General features: G+C 45.4%; 1 protein-coding gene across 2 annotated transcripts in view; it reads right to left on the bottom strand.

Moving 5' to 3' along the window:
• LOC140354717 (pro-neuregulin-2, membrane-bound isoform-like) overlaps nucleotides 1-19,362 on the bottom strand; it is a 69,974-nt gene that overhangs the window by 1,154 nt on the left and 49,458 nt on the right. Inside the window, exons 5-11 of one of the 2 annotated variants that reach the window (XM_072439909.1) lie at nucleotides 17,237-17,295; nucleotides 14,691-14,714; nucleotides 9,660-9,762; nucleotides 8,165-8,291; nucleotides 5,618-5,757; nucleotides 1,884-2,093; nucleotides 56-239 (exon numbers count right to left, since the gene is read on the bottom strand). In XM_072439909.1, coding sequence (XP_072296010.1) covers nucleotides 56-239; nucleotides 1,884-2,093; nucleotides 5,618-5,757; nucleotides 8,165-8,291; nucleotides 9,660-9,762; nucleotides 14,691-14,714; nucleotides 17,237-17,295 — 847 coding nt within the window. The remainder of the gene's footprint in view (nucleotides 1-55; nucleotides 240-1,883; nucleotides 2,094-5,617; nucleotides 5,758-8,164; nucleotides 8,292-9,659; nucleotides 9,763-14,690; nucleotides 14,715-17,236; nucleotides 17,296-19,362) is intronic. The other variant, XM_072439910.1, reaches the window with a different exon arrangement.

Below are 19,362 nucleotides of genomic sequence, written 5' to 3'. Positions count from 1 at the left end.
CATTAAGTTATCTCGACCAATGTCAGAGCAGTTTAATTGTAAACCCCACACAGACCTCAGGGCAGCGGAGCAGCGGCTGGTCGTCCTCTCGATGGTAGGCTGCAGCTGCGGGGGGCAACGACAGGGCGTGGCCTGTGTTTGGGGAGGTGATCTGAAACGTTGGCACCTGTGGGGGCAGCGGAGGGTAGTGGAACTCCACAGGGGACAGTCGAGCTGGAGTGGTCAGCGCCGACACGTATCTGCAATAACAGGTCAGAATTTAAAAAAAGAAAGAGATCGAGACTGTAGTTTATCCCCTGAATAAAACAAACCTTTTTCTTATTGAAGGATCCTCAACATAAAAAAACAACAACCCAACAGTGGTAAAAAGACCGGATTGACTTTTTCCATCATTAATGATGAAAACAGATTCAACTACCAACATAAAGTCAGTTCACTCTTGATGACTGTGACGACTTAATCACATTTTTGCATTTGTAATTTCTCTACTTTGCCACACGAGGGCGCCATATCACGCAGAAGCCTCACCAGCTCATCTATGACATTTATTTGTACATTTTGTAAGGCAATTAATTTCATCACACTTTTAGTGTCATGTTTTGTTCTAGTAAAATAAAGTACTAAAACTATGACTGAAACACAGCTATTTTTAAGGACTGATATAAACTAAATGAAAAGAGAAAATGGAGAATATGTGGAAAAAGTATACAATTTAGTTTGGTCACCAAAATTAGTCATGCTTCACCTGTTGTCTTTACCTGCCGCTGTGAGTCTGTCACCTGTCACTGTGAGTCTGTCACCTGTCGCTGTGAGTCTGTCACTGTGAGTCTGTCACTGTGAGTCTGTCGCCGTGAGTCTGTCGCCGTGAGTCTGTCACTGTGAGTCTGTCACTGTGAGTCTGTCACTGTGAGTCTGTCGCCGTGAGTCTGTCGCTGTGAGTCTGTCGCCGTGATTCTGTCGCCGTGAGTCTGTCGCCGTGAGTCTGTCACTGTGAGTCTGTCACTGTGAGTCTGTCACTGTGAGTCTGTCGCCGTGAGTCTGTCACTGTGAGTCTGTCGCCGTGATTCTGTCGCCGTGAGTCTGTCGCCGTGAGTCTGTCACTGTGAGTCTGTCACTGTGAGTCTGTCACTGTGAGTCTGTCGCCGTGAGTCTGTCACTGTGAGTCTGTCGCCGTGATTCTGTCGCCGTGAGTCTGTCGCCGTGAGTCTGTCACTGTGAGTCTGTCACTGTGAGTCTGTCGCCGTGAGTCTGTCACTGTGAGTCTGTCACTGTGAGTCTGTCACTGTGAGTCTGTCGCCGTGAGTCTGTCGCCGTGATTCTGTCACTGTGAGTCTGTCACCTGTCACTGTGAGTCTGTCACCTGTCACTGTGAGTCTGTCACTGTGAGTCTGTCGCCGTGAGTCTGTCACTGTGAGTCTGTCACTGTGAGTCTGTCACCTGTCACTGTGAGTCTGTCACCTGTCACTGTGAGTCTGTCACTGTGAGTCTGTCGCCGTGAGTCTGTCACTGTGAGTCTGTCACTGTGAGTCTGTCACTGTGAGTCTGTCGCCGTGAGTCTGTCACTGTGAGTCTGTCGCCGTGAGTCTGTCACTGTGAGTCTGTCACTGTGAGTCTGTCACTGTGAGTCTGTCGCCGTGAGTCTGTCGCCGTGATTCTGTCACTGTGAGTCTGTCACTGTGAGTCTGTCGCCGTGAGTCTGTCGCCGTGAGTCTGTCACTGTGAGTCTGTCGCCGTGAGTCTGTCGCCGTGATTCTGTCACTGTGAGTCTGTCACCTGTCACTGTGATTCTGTCACTGTGAGTCTGTCGCCGTGATTCTGTCGCTGTGATTCTGTCGCCGTGAGTCTGTCGCCGTGAGTCTTTACCTGTCGCTGTGAGTCTTTACCTGTCGCTGTGAGGAGAGTCGCGCAGAGAGTCGTAGGAGTCTCCGTAGGCCATGCCGGCCCCGGGGCCCTCGGTGCAGCCCCAGTGGGCTCTCCGAGCCATGCAGGCCGGGCTGCTGCACTTACTGGTGCCCACGGAGCTGGACAGGCCCGACTGGCAATCTGAGTTCATGCTCTCCGTCCGCTCCATGCTCCACGTCTGCTCCTCGTGCCTGAGCACAGAGAGGAGGTCTCACATCACAAGGGTCCTTTGCACTAGCGCCATCTTTAAAGCACAACTAAGTCACATTTTCATCTTATTGAACGTCTTTGTAAGTCCCTGTGATGGTTAAATGTGTATTTTCAGGGTGTTTGAAGTGCCCGTCGTCGCCCCCTGCTGTCTCTGAGTGGAAAAACAGCCTTGTAACATCGACCCAAAGACAACTCTCCTGAGAAACCCGGACTCTTTCTTTAATATTTGATTAAGAAAGAAAGAAAACAATGTGTAAAAAAAACAAAACTTTTTTGTCCTGTGTATTTTCACAAGAGACCTGCAGGGGGAGCTCCATCTATGATCATACCCAGCCCCAACACTGCACTACATCACCTGCAGGGGGAGCTCTATCTATGATCATACCCAGCCCCAACACTGCACTACGAAACGTCTGAGGAATAAAGTCTGGCGGTAATGCAACACTCGGATGCCAACCGCCATAAAACAACAACAACAACAACAACTGCACTACATCACCTGCAGGGGGAGCTCCATCTTTGATCATACCCAGCCCCAACACTGCACTACAGCACCTGCAGGGGGAGCTCTATCTATGATCATACCCAGCCCAAACACTGCACTACATCACCTGCAGGGGGAGCTCTATCTATGATCATACCCGGCCCAAACACTGCACTACATCACCTGCAGGGGGAGCTCGATCTATGATCATACCCGGCCCCAACACTGCACTACATCACCTGCAGGGGGAGCTCCATCTATGATCATACCCAGCCCCAACACTGCACTACATCACCTGCAGGGGGAGCTCTATCAATGATCATACCCGGCCCAAACACTGCACTACATCACCTGCAGGGGGAGCTCCATCTATGATCAGACCCAGCCCAAACACTGCACTACATCTGAGGAATAAAGTCTGGCGGTAATGCAACACTCGGATGCCAACCGCCATAAAACAACAACAACAACAACAACAACAACAACTCGTCCAGTCTCGTAGACGCACGGCTACCAAGCAGCGACATCAGTGGAAATATTAAAGCCTATAGAATGAAGCCTAAAGAATAAAGCTGTACGATGGAAGCACCGAACGTCAAAGAAGGAGAGGAAGATGAAGAAGAGTCTCCCTGGAATAAAGCCGGTTGGTCTCTGGAGAGACGGGAGATGGCGGAGGAGAGTGGATCGGGGATGGAAGACGTTCTGGACGGCGTGGAGGAGCAGCCTTTTCTGCCTGTACGTGCCCGGAAACGTAAAAAGTCCCTTAGCTCGTCCGAGGGTTCTGGGAATGAGCAGCAGGATGAGGCTGAAGCTATTGATATCCGGGGTGAGAGCAGAGACTGTAAGGTGATCATAAAGCTTGCACAGGATAGTGCATCCTTTAAGGAGTGGAATTCAGTGGCATTGTCAAAGAGCCTAACTGTAGCTGTGGGAGTGATCAAGAGTGCGAGTGTCCTTAGAGATGGCTCGCTGCTGGTCGTGTGCAAGGACGCGCCTCAGCAACGGAAGGCGATTGGAACTAAACGTCTGGGTGGAAAGGACATTCTTGTGTCTGATGCTGAAAGAAACACGGTCAGAGGAGTTATCGTAGGTGTCCCTACGGCGACGTCTGTGGATGAAGTTAAGGAGAATTTGACTGGAGTTACGGTGGTGGACGCTAGGCGTTCGAAGGTGACCCGGTTTGGGGTAAGATGTGACAGCTTGTCGGTAATGGTAACACTTGAAGGGAGGTGCCTGCCTAGTAAGGTGTTCATTGGGTACATGTGCTATAGCGTCAGGCCATATGTTCCGCCGCCCCTGCGTTGCTTTAAGTGCCAGCGCTTTGGACATATTGCAGCGGTCTGTAGAGGGAAGCAAAGATGTGGTAAATGTGCAGGAGACCACGAGTATGGGAAGTGTGACGTGGGTGCAAAACTGAAGTGCTGTAACTGTGGGGAAGAACATAGCTCTGCCTTCGGGGGATGCAGGTTTAGCAAAAGAGCTGCTGAGGTGCAGAAAATAAAGGTCTCTCAAGGTATATCCTATGCAGATGCAGTCAAGAAAGTTTCAAGTAACGAGTTTAGAGTAAATACAGAGAGGGGAGCCAGCGCTGCTCCCAGCCAGGGCGAAATGAGAAAGGCCAGCGTGGCTCCCAAGAAGTGTGAAGGTTTCAAGAGTGGAGGTCCCAAGTGTGCAGGTTCCAGAATTAATGAGAATACCCTGGTTGTGGATAGAGAGGATTTTGTACTCTTTATGGTGGATGTTGTAAACTGTGCTGCTCAGACTCAAAGCAGAACTGAAAGGATCAGGATCATTGCTAAAGCTGCAGGGAGATTCCTTGGAACAAAGGAGCTTGATTGGGCAGATATAGAAAACAGGCTAAAGGCGCTAAATGGGAGTCGGAGTGATGGGGGTCTGCTTGTGGGGAGTCAGAGTGACGAGATGGGGGTGGGGGTGGTCTCCTGTCCTCGCCCAGTCTCGTAGACGCACGGCTACCAAGCAGCGACATCAGTGGACATATTAAAGCCTATAGAATGAAGCCTAAAGAATAAAGCTGTACGGTGGAAGCACCGAACGTCAAAGAAGGAGAGGAAGATGAAGAAGAGTCTCCCTGGAATAAAGCCGGTTGGTCTCTGAAACAACAACAACTATTCTAGTCACAAAGACATATCATGACCTCATGGGCTTTGTAACACCAAAGCAATGGAAGGAGTACTTTTACGGACTACGACAGAGTCTGAGGACTACGACAAAGTCTGAGGAATAAAGTCTGGCGGTAATGCAACACTTGGATGCCAACCGCCATAAAACAACAACAACAACAACAACTGCACTACATCACCTGCAGGGGGAGCTCCATCTATGATCAGACCCAGCCCAAACACTGCACTACATCACCTGCAGGGGGAGCTCCATCTATGATCATACCCGGCCCCAACACTGCACTACATCACCTGCAGGGGGAGCTCCATCTATGATCATACCCAGCCCCAACACTGCACTACAGCACCTGCAGGGGGAGCTCTATCTATGATCATACCCGGCCCAAACACTGCACTACATCACCTGCAGGGGGAGCTCTATCTATGATCATACCCGGCCCAAACACTGCACTACATCACCTGCAGGGGGAGCTCTATCTATGATCATACCCGGCCCCAACACTGCACTACATCACCTGCAGGGGGAGCTCTATCTATGATCATACCCGGCCCAAACACTGCACTACATCACCTGCAGGGGGAGCTCCATCTATGATCATACCCGGCCCAAACACTGCACTACATCACCTGCAGGGGGAGCTCCATCTATGATCATACCCAGCCCCAACACTGCACTACATCACCTGCAGGGGGAGCTCTATCTGTGATCATACCCGGCCCAAACACTGCACTACATCACCTGCAGGGGGAGCTCCATCTATGATCATACCCGGCCCAAACACTGCACTACATCACTACAGCCCATCTCTCCATTGATGTAACTGGCCCACAGGATGCAGTCTCGTGGTTGCCGGGCCGACACAGCTGATGTGGCACAGACCTGGAGCCGTAGCGCGAGGCGTGGGAGGCGGTTGTGGAGTGGTGCGAGCGCGTGGACATTCGGCTTCCCGCGTAGTTCCCCGCCCCCTCGGCCCCGTGGCTGATCACACACTCTGTGGTCGGGACGCTCTTCGAGATGTACTGGAGCAGAGACAGAACCGGTCACAATATTATCACGGGAAAATACACGCTTTGTCCTCAAAATCTGAGAGTAAATGTGAAAAATATAGTAGGGTACACGTGGTAGTAGTAGTAATAGTGATTGTTAAAGTAGTAGGTAGTAGTAGTAATAGTGATGGTTAAAGTAGTAGGTAGTAGTAGTAATAGTGATGGTTAAAGTAGTAGGTAGTAGTAGTAGTAATAGTGATGGTTAAAGTAGTAGGTAGTAGTAGTAGTAATAGTGATGGTTAAAGTAGTAGGTAGTAGTAGTAGTAATAGTGATGGTTAAAGTAGTAGGTAGTAGTAGTAGTAATAGTGATGGTTAAAGTAGTAGGTAGTAGTAGTAATAGTGATGGTTAAAGTAGTAGGTAGTAGTAGTAGTAATAGTGATGGTTAAAGTAGTAGGTAGTAGTAGTAGTAATAGTGATGGTTAAAGTAGTAGGTAGTAGTAGTAGTAATAGTGATGGTTAAAGTAGTAGGTAGTAGTAGTAGTAGTAATAGTGATGGTTAAAGTAGTAGGTAGCAGTAGTAGTAGTAATAGTGATGGTTAAAGTAGTAGGTAGTAGTAGTATTAGTAATAGTGATGGTTAATGTAGTAGGTAGTAGTAGTAATAGTGATGGTTAAAGTAGTAGGTAGTAGTAGTAGTAGTAATAGTGATGGTTAAAGTAGTAGGTAGTAGTAGTAGTAGTAATAGTAATGGTTAAAGTAGTAGGTAGTAGTAGTAATAGTGATGGTTAAAGTAGTAGGTAGTAGTAGTAGTAGTAATAGTGATGGTTAAAGTAGTAGGTAGTAGTAGTAGTAGTAATAGTGATGGTTAATGTAGTAGGTAGTAGTAGTAATAGTGATGGTTAAAGTAGTAGGTAGTAGTAGTAGTAGTAATAGTGATGGTTAATGTAGTAGGTAGTAGTAGTAATAGTAATGGTTAAAGTAGTAGGTAGTAGTAGTAATAGTGATGGTTAAAGTAGTAGGTAGTAGTAGTAATAGTGATGGTTAAAGTAGTAGGTAGTAGTAGTAGTAGTAATAGTGATGGTTAAAGTCACTGCAGGAAACAGCAATAGAAATGACTGAAAAATTGCAACTCCACATTTTCTAAAATATCTCGTAGTCTCGTTACAACTCACATTTAATTTTGAAGTGAGATGTATTTCTGCAAAAAATATAGCATTAAACTAACGTTGAAGACTATTTATGACACTGTAACCACTTATTACTATAAGTACTGGATAAGTACTATACACTATAACGCATGAACTGCAAGACACATAATAAAACACAATAAAATATCAAAGATGTCATGGATATGTTAATTATTATGACCGGGAGAACTCTGCTTAACAAAATGTTTCCCATAAACCAGATTAAACATGAATATTGAGCCAAAAACGGTAGCTTTATTGATAAAAAAAATCTATATTATTGTGACAGGCCTTAATGTCCAGCCCAAACTGGACCTTCTTCCTCTTTGTGACATATGAAGTATTAAAGGTGCATCTGTGCCAGTGTGAGTCGTCGCCGTGTTAGCGTTAGCATTAGCCGCTCTCCTCGTCCTGACTCTGCTGTAGCTCATTACACTCGGAGGCGCTTCAGAGAACCAGGGTTATTTTTAGAAACAGTTATATTTAATTAAAGCGGTGACACGCCGGCCTGTTTTAGCACAAGCTCTACACTTCCAAATGAAAGCAGCAGAAAACATCTGCGTTTCCGTGGAAGCATTTGGCTTTATGTGTTAAGTTAAGATGAAAACCAAGATAATTAATGGTGTGAATGTGATAATAATATTAGAAATTCTGTGTTCTTCCTTTCAAAATAAGAGCTCAAGGTCAAAGTATGAGGAAAAACTACAGTTGTTGCCATTTACAGTTATAATAATAATACCAAATGAACCAAATGAAGTATTAGTACTAATTTTACTCCAGTGGGATGTTGACATGATTTATATTTGTCGGCATGTGTGGAAGTAGCAAGTATTTCCTGTAAATATTGACATTTTAACGTCAAAGTGTCCCTAATTAAAATGTGTACTTTTTGCCTGGAATTGATTAAATACGAAACATAATAATAGAATAATAATACTATTTTTTTAAATAATATTGTAATATTTAGGGATTTTTTTGTGGCAAATTAATGGCAATTCCAATCAATCTGCAAAAAAGTCAAAACATTCACATTTTACCATTCTGAACGTCTGTTTGAACACAAAGCCGGTCAAATACTTGAAGAAATGTGATTAATAAGGACTTAAAATAAATGCGTGTGTTGCCAATAACGAACGAAAACGGTTTGTCTAATAATTGCGATCGGCAGCAAAACCCTGGCGTTTCTCGCGACACTGAAACGTGACACGGCGACGTCCCTGACTGCACGTTTGCCCTCGCCGCCTGCGCTCACATCGCCCATGGGGATCTCCTCGGGCCCCGGTCCTGGGTGGTTGGGGCCGTTGGCGTGCATGCGGTTGGGCTGCTCCACGCACTGGTTCTGGTTCTGATGGATGTGGTGCATCTTCTTCCTCCGTTTCCTGAAAAACAGCCCACACACACGACACACATTCGATTGACTAAGAGTTGTCACAGGCGATCGGCGAGAAGAAGAAGACAACTCAAATACTATTCACTTTATCACTTTCTCACCATGTCGTCGCATTAAAAGGTTGGGTACGCGTACTTCTTTTGTGTTTTTTCCCCTCAAAGTCTGTATTGTAAAAGAAGCCAAAGTTGCGTGACAAAATCGGTTTATTTGACCATTTCCAGAGGGTTTGTGAGTCAGATTTAGATCCACACTTTCAGATATCGATTTGAACCCTCTGCCGTAGTTTAGTCACAGAAATGAAAGAAAAATGTACTGTTTGTGGTGTAATTTTTCCCTCTTCCTGTTGTGTTTGCTGCAACCAGGAAGTGCAAATATAAACGTTACAGAAATGGTCAAACTGGGGACAAACAGGCAAGAATGTTCAGTCAAATCTGAAATCTAATTGTGTTCACTTCGTTTTAGTGACACAGACTTTAAACCTTTGAGCGCTTTGATCAGAAGTGACTACATTTGACATTTAGGAACAGATTTGCGCAAGATTGACACAACTCTACAGTTTAATTGATGACGTAATATCAGCTGGATAAAGTCAATTCAATTAAGCATTCGAAGGTGAAGAACGGCGAATATTTCCTGGTCCGCTCAGTTCAGACGGTGTTAAAAAGCAGCATTTGTCATTATATTATGGTTGATCGTTCTCCCACAGGACGGTATTGCGTTTATCTTCATGGAAACGTGTAGGTATCGGATCTGTGGAGAGGCGAGCCAACTCACACGAAAATTTTTTGGGGGGTTTTTCGTGGTGTTTTTGAGCAACAAAACTCCTACCAAACGATGAACGTTCCAGCAGAAAAGTTACATACTGCACACTGGAAGGCGCCACGTCTACTTTTCAGATTGGTGTCGTCACTGCGGCGATGTGACAGCTGTTTATTGATTTTGTGAAAGAATAAAAAGATAATCGGACCACGTGTTTGACTCTATTTAAACTGAATTTTAACTCTTACCTTGGGACACAAATGGACAGTGCTTAAGGTCTCCATACACTATTGTCCAAAGAATGAAAGGAAAATGATCCAACGAAAGCTATTTGCCGAAAAGTAATAACAATAATAATCTTAAAAGCTGGTCACTGTCCAGGGTGTACCCCGCCTAAGGCCCGAAGTCACTGGGATAGGCTCCAGTCACCCGCGACCCCGAAAGGGAACAAGCGGTAGAAAATGGATGGATGGATCTTAAAAAGGTTTCGGACGGGTGAGTGCCCTTTTTTTTCCCCGTCCGAAGTCGGCGGGAAACACCCAACCTGGGAGTCGTCCGCGGTGAATCTGCCCCGTCGCCCGCGGCTTCGGGTTCTTACTTGGTTTTGCAGTAGGCCACCACGCAGACGATGCCGACCACGAGCAGAGCCACGCAGATCCCCGTGATGGTCAGGACCCTCCTCTGGTACAGCTCCTCCGCCTCTGTGGGTCCAGGAACACACCCACACACGCAAACGCACAGGGATAACACGCAGACACACAGGCACACGGCGTCAGATCGGCTCCGAACGCTCGACATCGCGACCGTCTCATCACCTTTAAACTAATAGTGTTGTTCTGTGCGTTACGCTGCGGCGAAAACAAACGACACCAAAAAAAACAAAAACACTTCAAATGCATTCACGGTGGCGGTGGAGATGGTGTGGACGACGCCGCACGGATGCTCCGGATGAGGACGAGGCGGGGAAACGTGGCGCGGGGGAGAGACGTGTCGACACCAGAACGAAAAGCGGCGACGTTTAAACGCGGCGTTGTTCACAAAGCATCGTCGGGTCGACCAATCGTGATTTAGACTGGCAATATTGTTTTTTTTTTTTGCATGAATTATCAGGTGTGAAAGGATTTGGAACTCGCCGCAGTCAAAAGAAGGCGCGGTTTCGACATCCTGTGCTGAAGTTTTGAGCGCCTGGCGAGTCAAAGAGAGGCGGAGTCACCACAAATGACAAACGTTTCACTTCATCCAAATTAATCAACATTGTCATATAGAAATTGGATAAAAATTAGGTTATGTCATTGCTTTGCCTGAAATGTTACACAGTATAGCAAAAAACGTAAGTCACAGGTCAGATCTGTGGAGAGGTGAGGCACAGCCATACATAAATGCTATATACAGTATATATATATACATTGAATACAATACAGTGGAATAATCCAGGCAAAGCTAAAACTTTATGAAAATATTCTGCTCTCTCAAAATAAAAAAAGTCTGGAAACTAAAATAACTGAGTCCAATAGTTCAGTTTAAATTAATAAAGTATAAAAAATAAATTGATATCAACACGCCTCAGACTTTTTGTTTCTTCTACTAATCTTTAAATAATCATAAAATGTACTTGTTCTGTTGGCAAATCTTTGTTTAAGAAAGTCAAAATATAATAAAACCAAGATAAATACAACTTAATTTGATCACTTTTTAACCTATAATTATTGAAGATTGTACTGTTTTCCAGCGCAGGGAAGCAAAGCGTCTCCAAATGGCTAAAGCGGCTTTGTGAACAAGGCGGGCGCGGTCGCACGTCACTGTCGGTGCGTGACTAATAATCCTTGTGCATGTTGTGGTGTGACACGTCGTAATGAGACACAGTGACCGACAGAGGACAACACAAGGGCGTCAGGGGCAAAAGTAAAGAGCGTTTAGCAGGAGAAAACATGGCCACAGTGGAAGGAGGAGGAGCTCGGAGGGAGTCAGAGTCCAGGGAGAGACCGCGCCCGGGGCCCGAACGCGAGCCGAAATAATCCTATCAACCGTCACGGCAACGTCAGAGTCAACCTTCACGTGCGCGCGACGGCCTGTTTACACGAAGGTCGAGGGAGGTTAATCTAATCGCACGCTTTTCACGACCGAAAACATGCGAACGGACACAGCGGCTGGCGAGAGCGCGCGCTGTTCGTACGTCCGGAAAACCTTCAACCGACGTTTTGTCACGACGCCACCGCGAAACCTGAACGAATCGTGCTGGCGTTTTTGGGCACGGCGTCGCGAAGCGGAAGGACAATTGTAGATGGTTTACAGCGTGCGAAAGCGTGTGATCTGCTGGTGTCAGACGATGCCGGGTGGTCGTCGAAAGATTGACCGTTGAGCTGATCACAATGTGACGTTTGTAAAGAGAATGTTGGCGAGCAAACAGTTGGCGAGCAAGCAGTTGGCGAGCAAGCAGCTTCATGACGTCCAAGGAACAGGGCGCACGGGTCAGGACAACGACACTGAAAGTAAAAGCCGGAGCTACAGCGGAACGGTTTGAAACAAAGTCAAAGTCAAAGTCCGGACCAGCGGCAAATCCCCTCGAGAATCTGCGGCGAGCGTCTGGAAAACGCTGTTCGCAAACGCTACGCCGCCGAATCAGTCCGAGCTCGAGCATTTTTGCCCGAGAGACTCTGAGCTGTAACTGCGGAGAAAGCATTGACTCGGGCCTGAACGCTTTCGCACGCTGTAGTTTCTTTTATTTTGAAAGAAATGTGGAAATCACGTACGGTTTTCCTTTCACTTCACAATTGCGTGTCACTTTGTGTTTGCGGAAAATGCCAAGTTTGTGGTCGTGACGTGACAAAAAGTGGAAAGGATCCATCTGCAAGCCACGGTTTGTAGAAGTGGCCACGTTTTTTTTAAAATCACGACACATGTTCACTTCGGCCGGCTGCACGCGAGCGGATTTTAAGATGCGACGTAAACTGTGAGGATACTTTTTAACACATCTTTGTCTCACGCTCGCGCGAAAGACAGCGACGCCGCACAGTTGTCGTTTCCAGCAACGCGTTTCTGCGAGCGAAAGCCTGCGAAAGTGTCACCTGATCGAAACTAAACCGTACGAGGAGTTCGGCCGCTCTGATTGGCCGCGGTAAAGGTCGCCAAACGTGACAATCGCAAAAGCCCAACGTGTTTGAACCGTACGATTTGAGGGTTTTGAGCTGCAACAAGACACGCAACAGAAACACATTGACCCCTCCCTGAACTCCGCCTCCCTGAACTCCGCCTCCCTGAACTCCGCCTCCCTGAACTCCGCCTCCCTGAACTCCGCCTCCCTGAACTCCGCCTCCCTGATCTCCGCCTCCCTGAACTCCCTGAACTCCGCCTCCCTGAACTCCGCCTCTTTGTGACGAATCGGACTTCAGATCAGACTTAAAATCCTGTAGCGTGCAGCCGGGTTTAGCATCTTCGCCTTTAACTTAAACGATCTCCTTCTGAGAGTTCACGCTTCACTATGATTGGGTTGAGGCGATGCAGGTGAGTTTGTCATAATGTCATGTTTTCATATAAAAATAAGGAATTTTATGTGTAAAAACGGCAAAATATTCACTTCATTGGACATTTAAATCTGCAAAATTGTCAGAACCAGGTTCAGATTTATTGGTTCGTTTTGTTGATTTTTAAAAACATTTATTTAATTTTTTTGCGAAACCCAATCAGACTGACAATTGACCTAAAATTTCAAACTTTGACTAATTTTTATACTAATAAATCAGACTAAGAATTAGATATAAAACAATCCTTCAGTAGTTTAGTGTGTGTTTTGCTACTGATCAGATTAAGATTTATTCTTTTAGGTTTAAAGTGGAGCAAAGGTTTTCTCAAATTGTATATTTCAACTCTAAATAACTAAAGCTTGTTGTGATCTAATGTCGCTCAATAGATGAAAGAGACTATTAAGGGTTTTCCACCTGCTTGTCTCTACGGAGATGTTATTGCGTTGCCTAGAATGTTCCATTTATCTCCATGGAAACGAGCGAGCCAAGTCACTGGTCAGACTGTGACTTTTACTCAAAGTAAAAAGTGTTTCAAGGCCGCGTCGAGTAATAAAAGCTTTGAGCAATTAAAAACAAGACGAGTTCCATTTAAAAAGCAATCGAGGTCTTGCAATTTACGCTTTTTACGGACGTGTTTTCTAAAGCCAAACGCAATCAAAACTTGATTTAATCTCTAATTGATCAAATCCACACACATTTAAAAAACCTGTTGACAGTTTTTCAAAATAGATATATCTGTTTTCACAATGTAGCTGCGTTTAATGCTGCACTGTGGAACATTCGAGGCAAAGCACTGGCGTCTCCATGAAAGGAGCATGAAGCGGTAGAAGAGTTCCGCAGTGGCCCTTTAACCGGGCCCCGCAGTTTCCATGGACACTATTGATGCTGTGGTTTTAAAGGGTCTAAATAAAGCCCTTTGGCCGGCGGTCAGAGCCTGGACCTGCTTTGTGCCGGTGTCACTGATACTGAGGGCCACTTCAAACCGACACGGCTCCGCTCAGTCGCTCGGTGCTGGATAAAGTGCAGCGTTTTTAGCACTTTAGCACTTTTTTTACAAATAGAAACGCGTAAAAAAAGAGGGCGGAGACGTACGGTGCGAGGCCGCAGGATGAATCGCGATCGAACGGACGCAGTGAGCAAATCCAATGTTTTTTTTCCTCCACAGGCAAAATATCCAGTCCAATTATGCGTAAAAACTGCTAATTACAGCTCAGAGTTGTGCGAACGAGCTCGGAAATTGGGAAATACTTGCGAGTTTGTGAATTCAAGGGCCAATTTCAGCATTCAACTAAATCTTAATATTAAAATATATTTGCCGTGCATTAAGTGTAGTAATAAACAATATCTAACAGTGCAATTTGAGTTTCTACCAGTGTGAATTATGACAAGACATGTTAATCAAGTTTTAGTCTTACTTTTGACTGAAATGATGAATAGTTTAAGTCAATACGTCCTATTTTAACTATGATTAATTGCAACGCGACATGTAAAACTGCTGTCCTTGTCCACGCGTTCCTCTCAGTCATTTATGTTCAGTTTTTATGATCGGGGCGTAAATATCAGTACTTTTAATCACAGTTTTAGCGGAAGAAAAAAAAGTTATTGTCACAGCTTTAGTCTTTGGGATGACTTTTGATTTATTTTCGCCAATAAAAACGAAATGAAAACGCGTCGACAAAACAAAAGTCTGTGAAGGGATTTCTAGCGTAACACCGGCGTTTGGAGGTCAAAGTAATATTATTCACTTTCTATTGCACACTCAAACTTTAGTCTCTGCTACTCAAGTTTTGCCTTTTCGTATACATCTGTTGACCAGACTCAGAAAGAAATCAGATCACTCAGATTTTGCCCTTTTCTCTTTCATCTGTTTAATCTAACTGTTGTCCAAACTCACCCGCAGTATTACCGCCGAGTCCCGTGGAATCGTCTTAACCTCGACGCGAAACCTCGATTATGCCGCCCTACTCTCGCGTTCGCTAACATGCAGAGAAGCTAAAGGGGTCGTTGTTGTTTTTTAGTTTAGAAAGAAGATGGAACGAATGTGTGAGCGTGAGAGGGACTTGGAAAAACCTTTTAGAAAACATGATAAAGAGTGTAATGTTCCATACCTATAAATTCAATTCTGAGCAGCTCTGGCGGCGCGACAGTGGGGAAAGAGAAAGGAAGAGTGTAAGAAAGAAAGAAAGAAAGAGTCACTGAAACGTCCACAGCGTCGGCGTCACTCAATCGACGGGCAAAACCTCCAAAACTCACCCCCCGAAAAACAGACAAGGCTCAGCTCTGACCCCCGCAGACGCATCCCGCGGTCAGAATACTGTCCACAAAGATGTAATGTTTCCAGGAAATTACATACCCCAATGTTTACGTTTGACTAAAGGCCCCGGAGATTTATGGCGAAGGCCGTCGACTTGGGCCCCGCTGCGACTGTTTCCTGTGCTAAATGTAGCGTTATATTGGCTAAAAGTGCTGGACAAATTCATAAATCGCCCGCCACGGCCCCCGAAACTGACCCTTTACTGCTATGTCAGCGCAATGTTGACAACTCGGAGGCAAAAGTGAAGAAGACACAGTCGAAACGCTAATAAGGAGTTTCTGTGCTTAAAAAAAAAGAAAAAAAAGTAAGCGACAATTTGGAGTTTTCAGGGTAAAACCTATATAAAACCAGATTTTGCCTTAAAAATAATAATAAAATAAAATAATAAAATAATAATAATAACATAATAATAATGATAATAACGATGATGTAAAAATAATAATAATATTATTAATAATAATAGTAATAATAATTTAAAAAAGTACAATATCATCCCTTCCATGGGTTTCTGTGTGACATAAAAATGAACAATACAAAACTAAATATTACATCTTTTAAATGTGCAAAAATCTATAAAAACAAAAAAGTTAAAATAATAATTATAAATAAAAAATGGTAATCAATACAAATAAATAAAAATAAAGCGGAAGCTGCACCGTGTCAGGCAAAGTACATTTGTTACTGTTTCTTAATCTCACTCAACGGTTTCTAAATCACATTATGTCCCACTTCACTTTTGCCTCCTGAAATTAGGGAATGCATTTGTTTATGATTCTTCCCCAAAGGCAGTTCAAACCCTGCGAACGGGACGACCAAGAGTTCATTTACTTCTGCCCTGAACCTCGTAACACTGTAAACACCAACTGAACCTTAACATCGTCTGAACTGCTACGTAACATCATTATAAATATTGTAAACGTCATGATGTAATCTCTCCGACCTGGAAACATTGCATCGAATTTAGAAGAAAGGGAGTTGCAGAAAATAATATAGTCACTGAACAACTTAAATTTAAAATGAACCAAAAAAAAAAGGGTGGAGGGAATTCCATGCGGAGACAAAGACAAACAGGAAGCAACATCACGCCATGTTTGCGAGGACGAAAGATGACATAAAGAAAAGAAGAACAAAGCGGCAACACGAGCGCCGTGATTTAAGCGTGGACATTTACGACGGTGGGATGGAACACAGAATGAGGCTGCTCTGAATAATGCCTCCGGCGTGTCCCGCATCGATCGGGGGCCCCGGCTCGGCGCATCCGCGGACGAGCTGCCGGCGACCCGCGGCATGATTCAGTCCGGGACCCGCGGACCCGCATGCGTTTCAGGGGGGTCCCAAAATGCACAGAACGTACACTGCGAGCGTGCCACTCCGGGCGCGCGGCTACGGCAACACTGAAACATTTAAGGCGTTTGCGTTAGCGGACGGTTGCGTAACTCGACCAAAGACACGGAGGCAAAGACGGGACGATGTCGTGAAAGATTTATAAGTAAAGTGGAACTAGATGTTTAACTTCAGGGTGGTTTCCTGTCGCTGCTCGAGCCGATGACAAAGGCCAAATAGAGCAGTTGTAGCAGATTTAACGTGCTAAGTGCTAATGCTAATAAGGTTATTGCGTTCTTTTTCGAGTAGTCGGCCATTTCCTTTGGTTGGGCATTAATGTGGCCAATATTTATTATAGTTTGTGAAGAAAAGCTGAAGCGCATTGACGGTTTTGCAAATTTGAAAAGGTGGAAAAGGCCGTTCCTGCCCGTCACTGCAGAAAATTGCAAACGATTTACGTGGAATGAGCGCGATTTTCTGACCGTTTCGACATCCGTTTGGGCGTAATAACGGTGCCATCTTTTTATTTGTCAAGTCATAACTATTGTGCGCTTCGGCCCTTGTTTACAGCAACAGTCCCATGAAAGTGGGTTCATAAACTGTCAAATGTAAGCTTGTTAACTACATTATGGTGAGATGAGTGGTCTAACCTAACGCACACTTTAAGAACGTATGTGAAATGTGTGGCTTTAGTTTAAATCTCTTCAGCTAAAGCACGTCATTACGAACACTATCATTTATTCAATATTTCTTCAATAATAGAGGTCGCTTTCACGATGGCATGGACAGGGACACACATCAAACTCGACGTCGAACACGTGAAAAGAACACAATTCTAAACCCCCAAAGATTATCATTGTGGTTTGTCATGAATTTACCCATGAAACAATGTGCGGTTTGAAGCTGGAAACTGTCAAAAGTGTAAAAAGGACAAGATCCACTGAGGAAAGACCTTCCACTGTAAACATGTGTAGAGAAAAGCAACGCTACGGTAGGAACAAGAGGACGGGAACGTACTGTAGAAGCCAGCCATGACCGAATTCTGACAGCGATCCCCCGTGTAGTCGTTCGGACACCTGAGGAGACACAGTGAGGACACAGGGTTAGGAGGAAGGAGACAGGAGACACAGTGAGGACACTGGGTTAGGAGGAAGGAGACAGGAGACACAGCGAGGACACAGGGTTAGGAGGAAGGAGACAGGAGACACAGCGAGGACACTGGGTTAGGAGGAAGTAGACAGGAGACACAGCGAGGACACAGGGTTATGAGGAAGGAGACAGGAGACACAGCGAGGACACAGGGTTAGGAGGAAGGAGACAGGAGACACAGCGAGGACACAGGGTTAGGAGGAAGGAGACAGGAGACACAGCGAGGACACAGGGTTAGGAGGAAGGAGACAGTAGACACAGTGAGGACACAGGGTTAGGAGAAAGGAGACAGGAGACAGTGACAGGAGACACAGTGAGGACACTGGGTTAGGAGAAAGGAGACAGGAGATCGGAGAAAACGGACAGGAGACAGGAGACACAGCGAGGACACGGGGTTAGGAGAAAGGAGACAGGAGATGGGAGACAAGAGACAAGAGACAAAAAATAAGGGACATGAAGAAGGAGACAGGAGAAAGGATGCAGGAGACAAGAGACGGGGGACAGGAGACAAGGGACAGGATGCAGGAGACAGGAAGCAAGGGACAGGAGGAAGGAGACAGGAAACAGGATGCAGGAGACAGGAGACAAGGGACAGGAGGAAGGAGACAGGATGCAGGAGACAGAAGACATGATGCAGGAGACAGGAGACATGATGCAGGGGACAGGAGACAGGAGACAGGAGACAGTAGCTGAGGATAAATGGTAAGAAACGGTACAACGCAAACTGGGGAGCAGGAGGAGGTCATGACGTCATCAAAGTCATGTGACAGGAAGTACAAAAGGTCACTGGGGTCAAGTGTGGAGTGTTTTAAAGGACAAATATCATGCAGTATTTGTATTGTTATTGGCCTTCAAAAGTGCTCTTGAGTACCTTTACTTTGACTTTTAGTTTGTCATAACCTTAGAAACGGCAGCGTAACTGAGCTTTGGCTCCATCTACTGACTGCAGAGGGAATTACACGAGTTTAATATGAAGACTTGAACGCCAGAGCTCTAAATTCTTTTAAAACCTGATTGAAAACCTTTTCTTTTCACTGGCTTTCAGCACAAGTTGAGCTGTCGTCCATGTTTTACTTTTAGTGTTTGTGTTCATGTGTGTGTTTTATTTCCGCTTGTTCCTGTAAATGTGAACAGCGCTTTTGGCAGCTGTTGTGTTAATGTGCTGTATAAATCTACTTGACCCTGACCTTGACTTTAAGCTAGCCTCAGACTCCCTGATGTTGCCACGCCGTTGTATTGATCGTGATTAGACGGCAGAAATGTACAGGACGAGTCTGCTGAAGACTTATGGACTAAAAAACAGCACAGAAGATCCTCCGAGCCACGTGACAGATCGAGAAAACGTCAGTCATCAGGGGGATTCAGAACGGAGTGTTTTTGACGCTCGGAAGGAGAGGATTTCCTAGCCAGGTTTCATCAGACTAGCGTGAATGAAGCTAAATGCTACTGCAGGTGTGTATTGGGTGAGGGAACAATGTTAGAACAGGATTAAAAGCTCAGGAAAGTACATTTTGCATACTATGTGTCCTTTAAGTTACCATGACTTAAAGGACACATTATGCAAAAAAAAAAAAAATCTCTAAAGAAAAGTCAGTTCATAAACATTTCTTTTTTCTCTACTCCACTCGACAAGAACGCCCAGGGATGTTTTATTTTCTCCCCTGGATCATGTCTTTTTGTGAATGATACATGAAACATTAGGTCATAAACACAAAAACCATAACATGCTGGTTTCAGGCTGATATTACAATAAACATAAAATGCAGGGCTCCATATGGATCTTTCTGCCGGAGTCGGAGTCAGGGCCAGGGCCAGGGTCAGGGTCAGGGTCAGGGTCAGGGTCAGGGTCAGGGTCAGGGTCAGGGTCAGAGCCAGAGCCAGGGCCAGGGTCAGAGTCAGAGTCAGGGTCAGGGTCAGGGTCAGAGTCATATGAGTCAGAGTCATAGGAGTCAGAGTCAGAGTCAGAGTCAGAGTCCGGTCAAAGCCGATTCCCA

The sequence above is a fragment of the Eucyclogobius newberryi genome, unplaced genomic scaffold (genome assembly GCF_026437365.1).
Source record: "Eucyclogobius newberryi isolate DKJ021-1_F unplaced genomic scaffold, fEucNew1.0.hap1 SCAF_11, whole genome shotgun sequence".
In the NCBI taxonomy this organism is placed as follows: domain Eukaryota; kingdom Metazoa; phylum Chordata; class Actinopteri; order Gobiiformes; family Gobiidae; genus Eucyclogobius; species Eucyclogobius newberryi.
Note: the sequence above shows the minus strand (reverse complement) of the source record. Positions and strands in the feature narration are given on the sequence as shown.